A 13,277-nucleotide genomic window follows, 5' to 3' on the forward strand; every position below is an offset into this window, starting at 1 on the left:
GTGATTTGACTTTTGGCAGAGGTTATCAGTGAGCCTCTGCTTAATTGAAACCTTTATGTTGGGTTGAATTGATAATAAGCCTCTCAGTGTAGGACTGACCTTGCTGGAGCAGTGTGTTAACTCGGTATTGTAAATGCTGACCAGGGGGAGGGCATCTCCCCTCCTGCTCTGATCAGATTGACATCAGATATTTTTCAAGGCAGGTGCTTTTGAAAGCACAGTGCTTTTGAACTGCTGAATTTTTCGTGTTCCTGCCTGAAGCTGCATGTCTTGAGTGAAAACAGGATGTATTGACTTGCTGTAACCACCCATTGACCTCTGTGCCCCTTACATCTGAGTCACACAAGGCAACACTATTCTTTTCATCTTTCTGTTGTCATTACTTGCTGTTGTGAGTCACATAAGATGTATGTATGCTTCTAGTATAAACAACCTCATTTATTTACTGTTAAGGTTCTTGCTGGTCTTTAGTTTTCCATTTCTCTGCTAGAAAAAGATAAAAAAACTTTTTCCCTTTTTTTAGTTTGTATTCCAAAATCACTTGTTTTTAGCATGACAGTTTTCTTGCATATTTTGCACATCATCCAAGTGTGAAGCAAATTCTTTATTGTATACATATTAATGCTGTTTCATGCAGTAAAGTCTAAGAGAATTTTATCTTTCCTGAAATTGAACTTTAGAGGTGTGTATAAGATCATCTCCAAGTTGATCAGGTATTTTTATTTCAAGTAGAATTGGAGTAACTTTTTTTCTCCTTACCTAGTTTTTATTTCATTGATTTTGCTGGTTCACTTGAAGTATCTTAACATTCAGCTCCTTCTGGATTTATACTTGATAAAAGTAAGGGGTTTTAGTTAATTCTTTGCAGTAATAAGGTTTGTGATGTAAAATTCTGCTGTTAGTTTTATAATCTCTGCATTGTGCCTTGCTAAATGATGAGACTCTTAAGCCTGGATTTGTGGGGTGTGCACTGCAGAACCCATGCCTAAAAACAGTTTCCAGCAGATGTGATTGTAGTAGTGTCACAGGCTGCTGTGCTTACCATCATTTTCCTACCTTTGGTAGAAGTGCTTATCTTGTGCTGGCCCTTGCATTTTGCAGGCTGCCATTGGTAACATTGCTAATAAATATAAAAGACTGTTTGATGGTTGTTTTATTTTTATCCAGTTTTATGTTCTTATTTAAGACACATGAGAAAATGCACCAAAGTAGTCTAATACCAAAAGTAACAAAATACTTCACTGTGCCTAATCTGCAGCTCTACCTTGTTTCTGGGGTCTTAAATTCCCAGTTGTGAGTCTTGGTATCTACAGAGCACTTTGGAAGGATGCTTTGTTACAGTTGCTGGTGTGCTTGTTTTCAGCTGTAGATTATGTATTTCTGTGAGAGCTGAAACTCTCGGAATGTGAATTTCTTCAGCCTCTAGGATTCAAATATTTCATCTGTGTAATAACTGTAGTTTCCAGTACAAAATTTGCATTTTTGTTGCCAATAGTGTATCCAGAGCTATATTTAAAGAAAATTATGATGAAGTTCATCAAGAAAACTTAAACTTTAGTAGCAATAACTAATTTAAAGCTGTCTTAAAATGTATATTGTATTTTTGGAGCTTATGATCTAACATTGTCAGTTATTTGTCCTCTGCATATTCAGAATTTCTCAAATACTGCAGTGTGCTTTTATGTGAGAAAGCAGCTGAAAAAGTAATTATTTAGTGTAATTTTCAAAGCTGTTTTGCTGGAAGCCTTGGTCCAACATTGTTTATATACGTAAATATTTGATAACCTTTTATAAAGTTATACAAAATGGTACCTATTCACCTTAGAGGGTATTTCATTTGCATCTAGTGGTGCTGAAAGATCTAGGATGCATGATTTTTTTAATGACAAATGAAAATTGGAAAACAAGTTATCTAAGTATGAAGCCTGAGACCAAACATAAAATTAATCTTGTGTATTTGGATTCAGTCCTGGAGTTATGAAGCTTCATTATAATCCAGTCTGACACCCACTTTTATTTGTATGCACTAACATCTCTGAAGTCTGTTCATTTCTGGTTTGCAAGGGCTTTTTTCTCCTAGAGCAGCAGAAAGCCTTGGTGTTCAGGGGAATAGGATCTAAACTTCGTCTTGAGGAGAAAGGAGATTCTCAAACAGTGATTCTAGTTATATTTCTTGCAGAATGGCTTACTTTTTCACTCTAATGTGTAATTTTTCCTTCTGTAAGTAGTTAATTTGGAAGTGAATAGTATGTGAACATGATGAATAGGCTTTTTGCTTGCAGAAGCAGTAGAATAAATTTAGACTGTTTAAGCTGATCTGTTATATGGGCTATAAAGCTGTTTTAGTTCTGTCACCTTTGGAAAACTTTCCTGAGTTTATTTTGCAAGCACTTCTGCAGTTTGTGTAATATGCTCACATAAAACATACAGACAGGAGGCAAAGTACAAATAAACCAAGTAAAAATCCTGCTAATGCCAATATTTTTTTTCCCCCCCTTCAGAGTTGTTTTTAAAATCCCAACCCATACCAGATATACCAGTATAATCCACTAGCTCAGAATAATTTTAGGGACAGTTTTGCTACTGGTGAATTCATTGGTACTTTATATGATGGTTGGGTGAAATAAAATAAAAGTAAAAGCAACACGTGATACCCAATGTGTTCATAGGAGAATTAGTTGTAACGGGTTTCATAAGTGATGGGTTGCTGGTTTGGTTTTAATTATACATTTGCTGACTTGCTGGCAACTGTTCCCGAATCTGGTTTTGGTGGCTGAGTAATGAGTGTTTGTGCGGAAGGCATTACTAGCAGCTTAAGCAGGCCTTCACATGCACGCGGGGTTTCCAGTGGGAAGGCTGGAAATGGAATGATTTCCTCACAGCCACCCGTGGGGTGTCAGGTTTCCCGCGGGGGAGCGAAGGCTCAGATGGAAAACAATCTGGCTGGCGGAGCGGGCCCTCCTGGGCAGCCCCAGCCTGGGGTGGCTTTGTGCAGCTCTGGCTGCTTTTCCAGCTCCAAAGCTTGCTCAGGGACCGAGCAGCCACCTTTCCCTTGGAGGGGAAGGCAAGGGGTGAGCGAGGGGCTTTGGTCTGGGCTCTCTGCAGCCTCAGGGGTGGAGGTGGTGTTCCAGCGGGGAGGCCTCCAGGAAGGGGGAGTGTGCTTGGCTTCGGAGCAGCACCAGGGCTGCTGGAAGGGAGGATGCTGATTACAATAATAAACAAATGCCGGGGATAGATTACCACACGGCTGTCACAGCAGGCGGCACCAAAGGAGGAGATCCCCAGCGAAGGCGTTGGATGCTGCAGCAGGATCCTTTGCTGGACTACTTTTTGGCTTACACAAAGGAACTTACTTTTTAGAGGACTTCTAATGGGCCTTGGCTTTTGTGTGGTGGAGCATCTCCTGGGCAAAGCGAAGAGGCTGGAGGTGCCTGATTGCTGCCACAGCAGCGCCAGCCCATGGTGCTGGCTCTGAGGAAGGCAGAGGAGAGATGACCTTCTGCCTGGTCACACCACCATGTCTCCTAGGATGAAGTGTGCCTCATTCTATTTTAACTTGTCTGAGAAGGTGTTTTTTGATGCTTTCTAAAGACAGAAATTTCTCTGAAGACTTTTTTTGCCTTGAATGGAGCAACATGGAAGGATGTGTTTGTCCTCTCCACCTGCCATACACCAGCAGGTTATAGCTTCTCTCACTCAGGGTCTCTGAGACCAAACACTGAGCTTGTGGCCTGCCAGAAGCACTTGGATCCTGCAGGCCATTGCTGAGGTGAGCTGGAGGCAGTCCTGGGAGAGGTGTGGAGCCAAGGAGATCCCCCAGGGCCATGAGGTCAGGTCACCCCTGCAAGGAGCAGCACCCAGTGCCAGCGGCGCACCCCTGGGTGCCCAGCCCACGGGAAGGAGCAGGGACACGGAGACTGTGACGATGGCACTGTGGGAACTGTTCCCAGGGGAACACAGCCCAGGACGGGGACACATGCTGCAGTGCCTGGAGGATTTTGAGACTGCCTAGGTGCAAAAAGAGAGAAACTTTGTCAAGGCTGTAGACTTGGCTTGGAGGATGTACCAGGAAAATGTAGGCTTCGGGAGACAATGATGATTGGCCTGACCTTCAGCTTACGTGAGTTGCTGACAAAATTTGAAAAGGTATGATAGGAACTTGCACATGTGCCTTTGAAAATTACTCAGTAAATAAAAAGGCAGGTTGATGTTTAACTTAGGTTTTCTGTGTTGATGTTTTATGTCCTCATGTGTACTCTGTTTATGGAAATCTAATGTTGCTTATCTTCATCATTTCAGGTCTTACAAGATTGCTTTTAGAGCATGTCTTCTGATTGTGGGCATTTTTAATTAATTAATTAATTAATTTTGAATTCCAAATCAAATGAAGAACAATTTGGGCTTTGCTAAGTCAAGTCATTACAGGCTGGCTGCCTGTGACCTTGTCCCACTATTGACATAAACCAAGTGCCCTGGAGTTTGCTGTTAAATTTAGTTGAGTGTTATTTTAGTTAACTTGGAAGATCTCTTGATGGCATTTATAAGTAGAATTATTTCCAATGAATATGCAACTTTTCCCACTGTTTCATCTGTTCTTGTATTCCACCTAGTTACTCTTTCTCTTACCCGGTTGTTTGGTAGCAGTAATGCTTAGAGGCAGGAGGTTTGGCTTTGCAGTGGTTGTGCTGATGAGCAAGGGACATGAGAATGCTAAAGAACAGATTGTTTTCATCAATTTGTCAGCACTTCTAGTGAAACCTCGCTTGCATGTTTGTAACCACTGTTAGATTTGCTTTGTCTTTGTTTTTACCATACAAACTTCCTGTATTCTGCAAGACCATAGTAGGTATCAAAATGCAAAGTAGTTTATTTACAAATTAAGATAAAACACCTTAAAAATGTGGTCCCATGGTAGGAGAGCAGTTTGTAAAGCCTGATTCTGTGTTTTTCTAAACTTCAGGGAGTTCTTTTAAAATGTAGACCAGTGTTGTTCTTCTCAGTAGTTACCAGTTTATCAGTTTTGTTTATCAGGGAGAAGTGTACTTGGGACAGGCGCTGTTCAAGATCCAGCCAATATGACTCTTCCAAAAGTAGCTAAGAGTAGCAGTAAAAGCATTTGTGATCTGATTTCTTCACTGTATAGGTTGCTCTCGTGCTCCCAATCTGTCATCTAGGCTTCACTCATCTCTTTTAGCTGCTGCTGTGGTAGCCTGTGAAGATAAGGGCACATGCCAGACTCTGAGATGCTTCATGACTTCATTAAGAGAGAAGTTTATAACCTTATAACAGTCATTCTAATATTTTATGGATCATACAAGCCCTGGCATTTGCAAACTCAAGGCCCTCCCCTGTGACTTTGAATATTCCAGTGTTTATCTTAAAGAAATTGATCATAACAATTCTCACCAAACCCAAAACTTAGAGGTCTCACAGCTCTGTTGTACTTTTTAACTTGAAGCTTGCTGTGAAATTTTGTCTGAAATTTGTAATGCAACATAAAATGGTACTCTGGTGGTGGAGAAGGTTAACATTTTACTTGGTGGACTTTGATCACAAATTCTAAAATTTTACCAAGTGTAGGGGGGTTTTTTTCTGCCTTTTTTTTTTTTTTTTTTTTAAAGCAAACTTCCCTCCTCCCCTGCTTCATCTGTCCCTTTTATGATTCCCCACACGCCCATCCTGTCCTTCCTGAGGTGTTAGCTGCCAGGAGAAACAGCATTATGACAGTGATCCTGGCTTGTAAGCTACTTTCAGCTCTCTGGATTCATTAATATATGTTCTACAGAGAGAATTATGAGTGCTGTTACTGTGGTGGTAATGCAGAAGCCAGATGGCATTTGCAGAAGCTTGCACGGCACTCCCTTCCTATGCAAAAGCAGAGTCACATTACACTGCAGTAGGCAGGACTGCTTTGGCTTTGTTCAGTCATAATTATGTGACTGCTGGAATTAGTATTAACACATTTATGGTGCCCCTCAGATGTTGAGTCTATGCCATGCAACAGAGCCACAGAGGTTGTTGAAGGCAGTGTGGTGTTCTCAGCCTTCCTGTAAGAGCATCATCATTCTTGTGATAAAATGAATCTTTAACTACACCATATGTCACCTCTTATGGTACTATCCAAGAGGCTGAAGTTCCAGTCAAGTCAACTTTTTGATTGATTGGTACAAGACTCTTGCAAATACTAGCCTTTGAAAATTAGAAATGAAAAATGTTCCAAAATGGGTTTTTGCCCCAAAAAACGTTCTGTTTTTTCTTCATAAAATATCTGAGAGTTTAAGTAGTCAATACATTTTGGTCATATCTACAGCAAATTGCTTTGATCTTGCACTATAGTCACAGTGGTTGTAGTTATATCCAGTATGGTCTGTGTATGATACCTGAAAGAGGTTTAATGTCCATCTTTATACACGCCTGGCACTGGTGGATTTAAGATAATGGCAATTCTACTTAAAAATTTTCCATGTATACTGCTGCTTCTGAATGTGAATTCGTTGTAAATGGATTGCCTAACAGCAGATGGGATGAGCCTCTCTAAAGGCATGACTGTACTCTGACATCAGAGAAGAGACTTCCTGGAATGAGATTTTTAAGCATTTTAAGGCTGAAACCAAGAAAAATCCAGTTTCCCTTTCATAATGGCCACTTTCATACACTTCTATTATGCCCTAATTATTACTCCTTCCTTAAGAGTCATCAGAAAGTTAAAAGCTCCAGGTAAAGCAGAGACTAAAAGGAATATCTGCCACAGCAGTTCCCAGAGGCAGTTGGCAGCAGGAAAAATGTACCTGGTTCAAGATAAACTAAACAATCTGCTATAAAAATAAAAAAGTCCATTCCTTTGCTACCTGCTGTGAGACCTCAAAGAACAGTGTTCTGGCTGTTGTCTGTGGCGTGCAGTTATGTCCTTTGGTTGGCACTGACATTTTTCATACAGCTGTTCCAGCTGGAAGATTTTTCTGCAGGTACTTTGTTGAGCAGTCATCACATTTATTCCTGACCTTTGAAAGAGAAAGTGCAGCATTTCTGTAACTGTGTCTTTGCTGACTTGAATGTTGTCAGTGAAGGCAAGGGGCAATCTTTTTCATGGGACTTGCAATTCTGTGCACTGGTTCCACTTACAGGCTCGATCTGTATTGGATGCAAGAAGTAAAAACTGTTCTGGCAAAATAGCCTGGGAGTAACTTTTGCTAGGGAAAATACAATTTTTCAAGCTGATTTTCATTTATGAAGAGTCAACTTCAACCGTACTAATTCCTTTTAGGATAAACATGTGGTTTGAAAGCCACAACAGATGGCTTGTACCTGGGGATTAAAAGGATGTAGCACTCTGTGTGCCAACACAATATGCTGCCAGGCTTGTTGCACAGCATCAGCATTGTACCTGTATGTCCATTTCTTGCAAGCCATATGTGGTTTGTGTGGCATAACTTGCCATCCATGATATGTGATCAGATGTTTACAAAAATTCAGTGGAATTCTCTTTCCAAATAAACATAAAAATAATTGGCGTACAATGCAGAATTTTTGCTGTCTGTAGTGGATTCAGAAAGCTTTGTAGTAAAACATTGATGACTCCTGCCTTTAAACCCTCTGTGAATCTATAATTTGGCATAGAATGCTGTTGACTTTTTTCTTGAGAGACTAAGTTGAGTTTTGTGTCCTGCATGTAAGAAAAATTTGGTTAAAGTTTCTTGATAATAGAATACTTAATTCTGTGGGAACACACTTATTTCACTTATAAAAGAAAATAACTTCCCTGTTTTATATCGTTGTATTATTACTCGAGCATTTTTGCTGGTGAGAATTCAGTAGAGTAATATTTTGTATATTTTAAAATGTGTTGTTTCTTCCACTTTAATTTGGCTGTACAGTTTTCTTCCATTAGTTGTTTTTTTATTTTCAACAGAAGTGTTTGGGGCCTATAAGAAGGAAAATACTTTGCCTGTGTTACTATCTTTACTGGTATATTGCCAATACAGACAAAGAAAATATGAAAAAATGTGAGTAGAAGTGAATCTGTTAATAGCTTGGAGGGTTTCAGAGTGAATTAGAGGCCCTCTGGACTCATCATTTAGAAAAAAGACGCATCATGGGAATGAGGTTGGTTTGGCTTAGAGGTTTTTGCCTTTTATAAATTGATAGTTTCCAAAGGACAATTATGGCTAATACTGTAACTGCTTTTATCATATCCTTCCAGTCCATAAGGAGGATAGAAAAGACAAAAGTTTAATAGCTGGCTGATCTTGGAGTTGGGTGCCTAAGTTGGGTTCTGTTCCAATCTTTGTCATATTGCAAAGAGCAGTGATGGAGTTTCAGTTGTTTTCTCATCTTCATGTGGCAAAAGCAATAGAATTTTTCCTTCTTCTCATGCATTCTCCAATGTGTTGCCCCTGTGACTCTGAATATGGGGACTTCCATGTGATAATAGGGGAATATTTAGAGTTTTTTCTAAAGTATTGCAAAATCGAAAGTGGATTAACTCTTACTAGAATTAATCCTTGCTGGGATGTGAAGAGGCATAATCAACTTTTTCTATCCTGTTTTTTGCCACATAGAGGACAATAGAGAATCAAAGACCAAGAAAAAGAAATAATAGATTAGGAGTAACATAAATTGGGGGTTTATAGAATGACAGAGTCCATTCCACTTTGAAGAAAGAAATTTGAAGGGAGGGCAATCACATGTTTACAAATAAGAATTGAAGGACTTTGATAACACAGTGATTAAAGGAGAGTATTACCAATTGCTACCAATTACAGCAGTGTTGGGATATGATGGGAGCCCATCATTCAGAAGATAGTACCTGAATAAAGATCCAGATGTTTTATATTATTATTGGAGAATAACAGTGTCCATTTCTTGCCGTTACTTTACTGCTCTACTTCTTCTGTGTGCACACTGATATGGGGTATGTTACTTGAATTTCTCTTTATCTTTTCTTTGAGGACTGTGACAAACTCACATTCATTAACTTTATCAGTCCTGTTGGGTTATCTATCAGCTGGCAGTGGTTTGTTGGGTTTTTTTACCTGAAAAATGGAGATAAGAGAAGTTAATTAAGCAACTTTTTTCTTTGAACTGAGTTGTCTCAACATGGTTATTACAGATGGGACTCAAGAATGTGAACAGCAGATTTACCTCAATGATGGCTGGAAAATGTAAGAATCAAACCCATTGTGAATGAAACATTTTTGAGCATGCTGAATTGTCCTGTCAAGTGAAATCAAATAATGTTTTATGAGGGTTCTAGAATGAATGGCTTTACAAATTAATATTATGATTGTAGAATGGAAAATTAGAGATCAGTTTGTTTTCAGTGAAGTTGTAATTTGTGACTTTGAAGAGGCAAAGAAATTTTTTTTTTCATGACCCTGTAGCACAGATTCATTGTAGTTGGAATTGTAACACCACTGCTGTACAGTGGTTGTATCTCCTGCTGTGTGGGACTGAGCTGGGTTTCACTGCACCTGCATGCATGTCAGAGTTGTAAGGACAGGAGCTGCAAATATTTTCAGATAAGCATCTAATTCAACTGATGACTCTGCCATCTTATTTGGGTTGGCTGATCATCAGACAATCCTATTTTGTTTTTTCCTTTTAAATGTAATTTTTGTGTCTGTGCTTAGAATTGTGATTTTTATTGGGTTGTTTTAAAGACAGCAAAAGTGCTTTTTACCTGCTTTAAAGGAGTGAATCTCAGGGCAAAGAAAGGTAATTGTCCAAAGTCGCACAGTATCTCTTCTGGCCAGACAGAAGTGCCTCCCTCCCTGTCTCACCACCTTCTCCACTGCCCATCTCTCTTCCCCCCACTTCTTCACCTGTATCCTGACCTTTTTGTTTTCTTCACTAACTCAAGAAAGCTTTCATAGTATTTCAAACTCATGGCTACTTTTCCACTTTAATTTGTGTATGTGCCAGCAAGAATGCATCTTTAGGATGGGGAGGTACAAAAGCTCACTCCTTTTCTGCTTCTGGGAACAGATGGTGATTACTGAGGAGTTGATTGGAAGAATAAAAACCTTTAAGGCATTTCTAAAAACTTTTTTGCAATCGAAGTTTATTTACATCTGCATCAAGTTCCTGTCGTAATTTTCGTTGATTAATCCTATTGAGACAGCCAGTATACCTCCTGGCTTTCCACACATTTACATTGCTTTATTGGAGTGTAGATAGATGTATGGATGCTAGAAACCATTGGCAGTGGTGCAGCAAGCTTTGCTTGCTCTTATTATGTGTTTTAAAAATAATACTGTGCTCAATTAGATGAAGAAAACATCTGTAATGTGTTTCTTGAGGCAGATGGTAGATGTGAGATTAAAATGTGTTTAATTTCTAAGGGGAGGAGAAATGAATCAACTGAATGGAAATCACAAGCTTTTCTTCTTCTTTTTAGTATTTACTATGAAATTCAGATTATAATGCATCCTGCCAATTTATGTCTACCTCTCCATATATTCAGGCCATACTGTAATGTAGTTTAATTGTAAGAATAGACTTTTGGTTGCTGTAACCATTTAGCTGTGGTTTAAGGGGACAGATTTCAGTTAAGTGCTTTCATTATGTGTGACCTAAAATACTAGATAAAAGCTGCATTTCACTAGACTGTGTAAAGTTTCTGGAATGTTTTGTTTCAAAGAAGAAAGAGATGACATAGCTAAGGCTGAATCAGTGTTATTTCTGAAGAGGAAATGAGTTCTAGTGCACTTGCAAATGCCACACTGTGTGAAATGCGTGGGTGAACAGGAAACAGTTACCTTCAGTGCTACAAAACACAACATCACAGAACTTGGTGTTTATAATTCTGTTTCCTTTTTCACAGCCTTGGACGACTTTCAGACTCCTTTTCTCACACTTAAGAAAGCTAGACCTTTTGTAGTGACGTTAATAGGATTGCAGGTTTTCCCCTGTGCATCTTTTATCAGAGCCACCCAAGGAAGCTGGAATACATGCCCTGTCCTAGTGTTCAGGAGTACTCATTAGAGCCAGCTCTCCCCTCCTCTACTTACAGAACTATGCTTAAACTTTTCTTGCTGGTATTTCAGGACATCCAAGCTGAGATTGATGCCCACAATGACATCTTTAAAAGCATTGATGGAAACAGACAGAAAATGGTGAAAGCCTTGGGAAACTCTGAGGAAGCTGCTCTGCTCCAGCACCGGCTTGATGACATGAACCAGCGCTGGAATGACCTGAAGGCCAAGTCAGCTAACATCAGGTTAGTAATGAAAACATCAAGGTGTGATGGGGCACAATTCCTGTCTTCTAAGAGGCTTGACAAATATGACAGCATTGAAATGAAATATCTAACATCTTTCATGAAAGACCCTCGAGTGCAAATACAAAAACTTGGTGAACTTGTTCACGAGGTAGGCTTAATTACTTGATTTCTCTCCAGAGCTTCATTTGTAACTTACTGACCTGTACCAAAATTTCCAGAAATTGAGTCTTTCCTTATTGTAAATCAATGACAGTGTCAGTGAAATAATTCTGCAAATCTGCCATTACTTTGAGGAGAAACCAGGAGTTTGTTGATGGTTTTGTTTTTACAAAATTTTGGTTTTGAAATTACTAAGTTAATAGAACTTGCATCTTGAGTATCTTGATCCATTTAATCGGTTTTTAATTATTAATTGCTGCTATTAAATTGGAAAAAAAATTTAAGTACTTATTAATCAAGGAATGCATTTTACAGTTTTTTGACCCTATCTGTGCCAAGCTCAAGTGTGGCAATTGTTAAATCTTCGTGATACCATTTTTTAAATAGATACTGGTCATATTTATTATTGAATTAAATTCTACATGAAAATAAATTACACAGAAAATAGTTTCTAGAGCTTCCAATTGCAACCACTTGCTTGTTGGTTTGAGGAAGCAGTTCTTTTAAAAGAAAAGAACAATGTTAAACATTCATATGGATATTCCAAAGGCCAGGAAAATGAGCTGACCTTGAAATTCAGGCACAAGAGTCTGAATGAGTGAAATATGGGGAGAAATGTCATACTTACTTTTCATATCCACTTATCCCATCACCATCCTGCTAAACAATTAAATGAAATGGGTAAATCAGCTTCCTCTAAGCTCATAGGCAGAACTTGAACCCAAACAACCAAGCAATTTGATATGGGGGCTTGCAGAGACTGGCTCCACCAGTATTATGTATGCAATATAATGAAAGAGCTATTGGACCTGAGTTGTTATGAGGTCTGTTCACAAGTCTGTGTGAGAGAAAGACAGAAGCATACTCTTAAAACAAAAGCTTATCAATTGTGAGCTCCTAGCAAGAACCATTGGGTTGCTTGGCCGTTCCTGGGGTTGGTCATAATTTGTGAAGTGGATGGCCATGAAAAAGGGCCTTCAAGCCACTTATCCTGAACAGCTATGAGTTCCAAGGCTGTAATACAGAAAGACTGATTGTTCAGTCAGTGCTCAGAAATTGGGAATACTTTTCCTGAATACAGACCCATTTTTTCTGCTCTTCATTGATATGGCATACGGATCCCACTGGGCAGCATTAATGATCTGCTGGTACCTGCAGTACTTCAGAGCCACATGTCACTGGAGATCTTAGTGGAAGATAGGCAAGAAAGAGAATACTGGTGCAAATCTAAGACAAGTAAATTAACATTTCAAATCTCAGTCACTACTGAAAAGAGTGTAGTGTTTCTGAGTCCATGTATTTTGCTCTGTTCTTTGATTGCAGTTCACTTTTCTAACTTGTGCAAGAGTCCTGAAAGCCTTCATAGGGAAGTAACAAAGCACAAAATTGATATGAAGTCTCTTTGCCTTCAGTTTTTCCTTTCTTGGTGTATCTTTTTACAAGGATGGATGACACTGGTGAGAGCTACATATAACTCTTAGATGCTAGGACTGAAGAATGAAAAACAGATTGTTTGGCTTTTACCTTGGGATAGAGCTTCTAAGTTAAAGTTTCCGTAAGCTTTTTAGAATATTTTCAGGTGTGTGTACATACTGATTATGCTGATTTTTAATTGTTGAAAGTACTGCTCACCCTAACAGAGATGAGTTTTTCTCATCACTTTAGTCCTCAGAGCTGGTGTTGCTAGTCACTGATTTGAGTTTATTTCTTTGCTATTGTAACTGAAGGGAGTTCCAAACTGGAAAAGCAGGGCTGTTCTGGCATATTTTTAAATGCCTGGAAACTGCTTAAATGTGTACTTGTAGTGTCTATGATGCACCTGTCTTCTTGAAATTATAGATTTACTCTTCTTTATTTTTTTCTCTTTATCTTATTCCCAGGAAGAAAACAAAGCTGC

At 39.0% G+C, this 13,277-nt stretch overlaps 1 protein-coding gene across 5 annotated transcripts in view; it reads left to right on the forward strand.

Annotated features, from left to right (window-relative positions):
* UTRN (utrophin) overlaps positions 1-13,277 on the forward strand; it is a 329,881-nt gene that overhangs the window by 208,482 nt on the left and 108,122 nt on the right. For 4 of the 5 annotated variants that reach the window (XM_056488825.1, XM_056488823.1, XM_056488826.1 and 1 more), the window contains one exon: positions 11,046-11,218. In XM_056488825.1, coding sequence (XP_056344800.1) covers positions 11,046-11,218 — 173 coding nt within the window. Of the gene's footprint in view, positions 1-3,210; positions 4,147-11,045; positions 11,219-13,277 lie in introns of those variants that run through there. The other variant, XM_056488827.1, reaches the window with a different exon arrangement.

This window comes from Oenanthe melanoleuca, chromosome 3, assembly GCF_029582105.1.
Source record: "Oenanthe melanoleuca isolate GR-GAL-2019-014 chromosome 3, OMel1.0, whole genome shotgun sequence".
Classification (NCBI taxonomy): Eukaryota; Metazoa; Chordata; class Aves; order Passeriformes; family Muscicapidae; genus Oenanthe; species Oenanthe melanoleuca.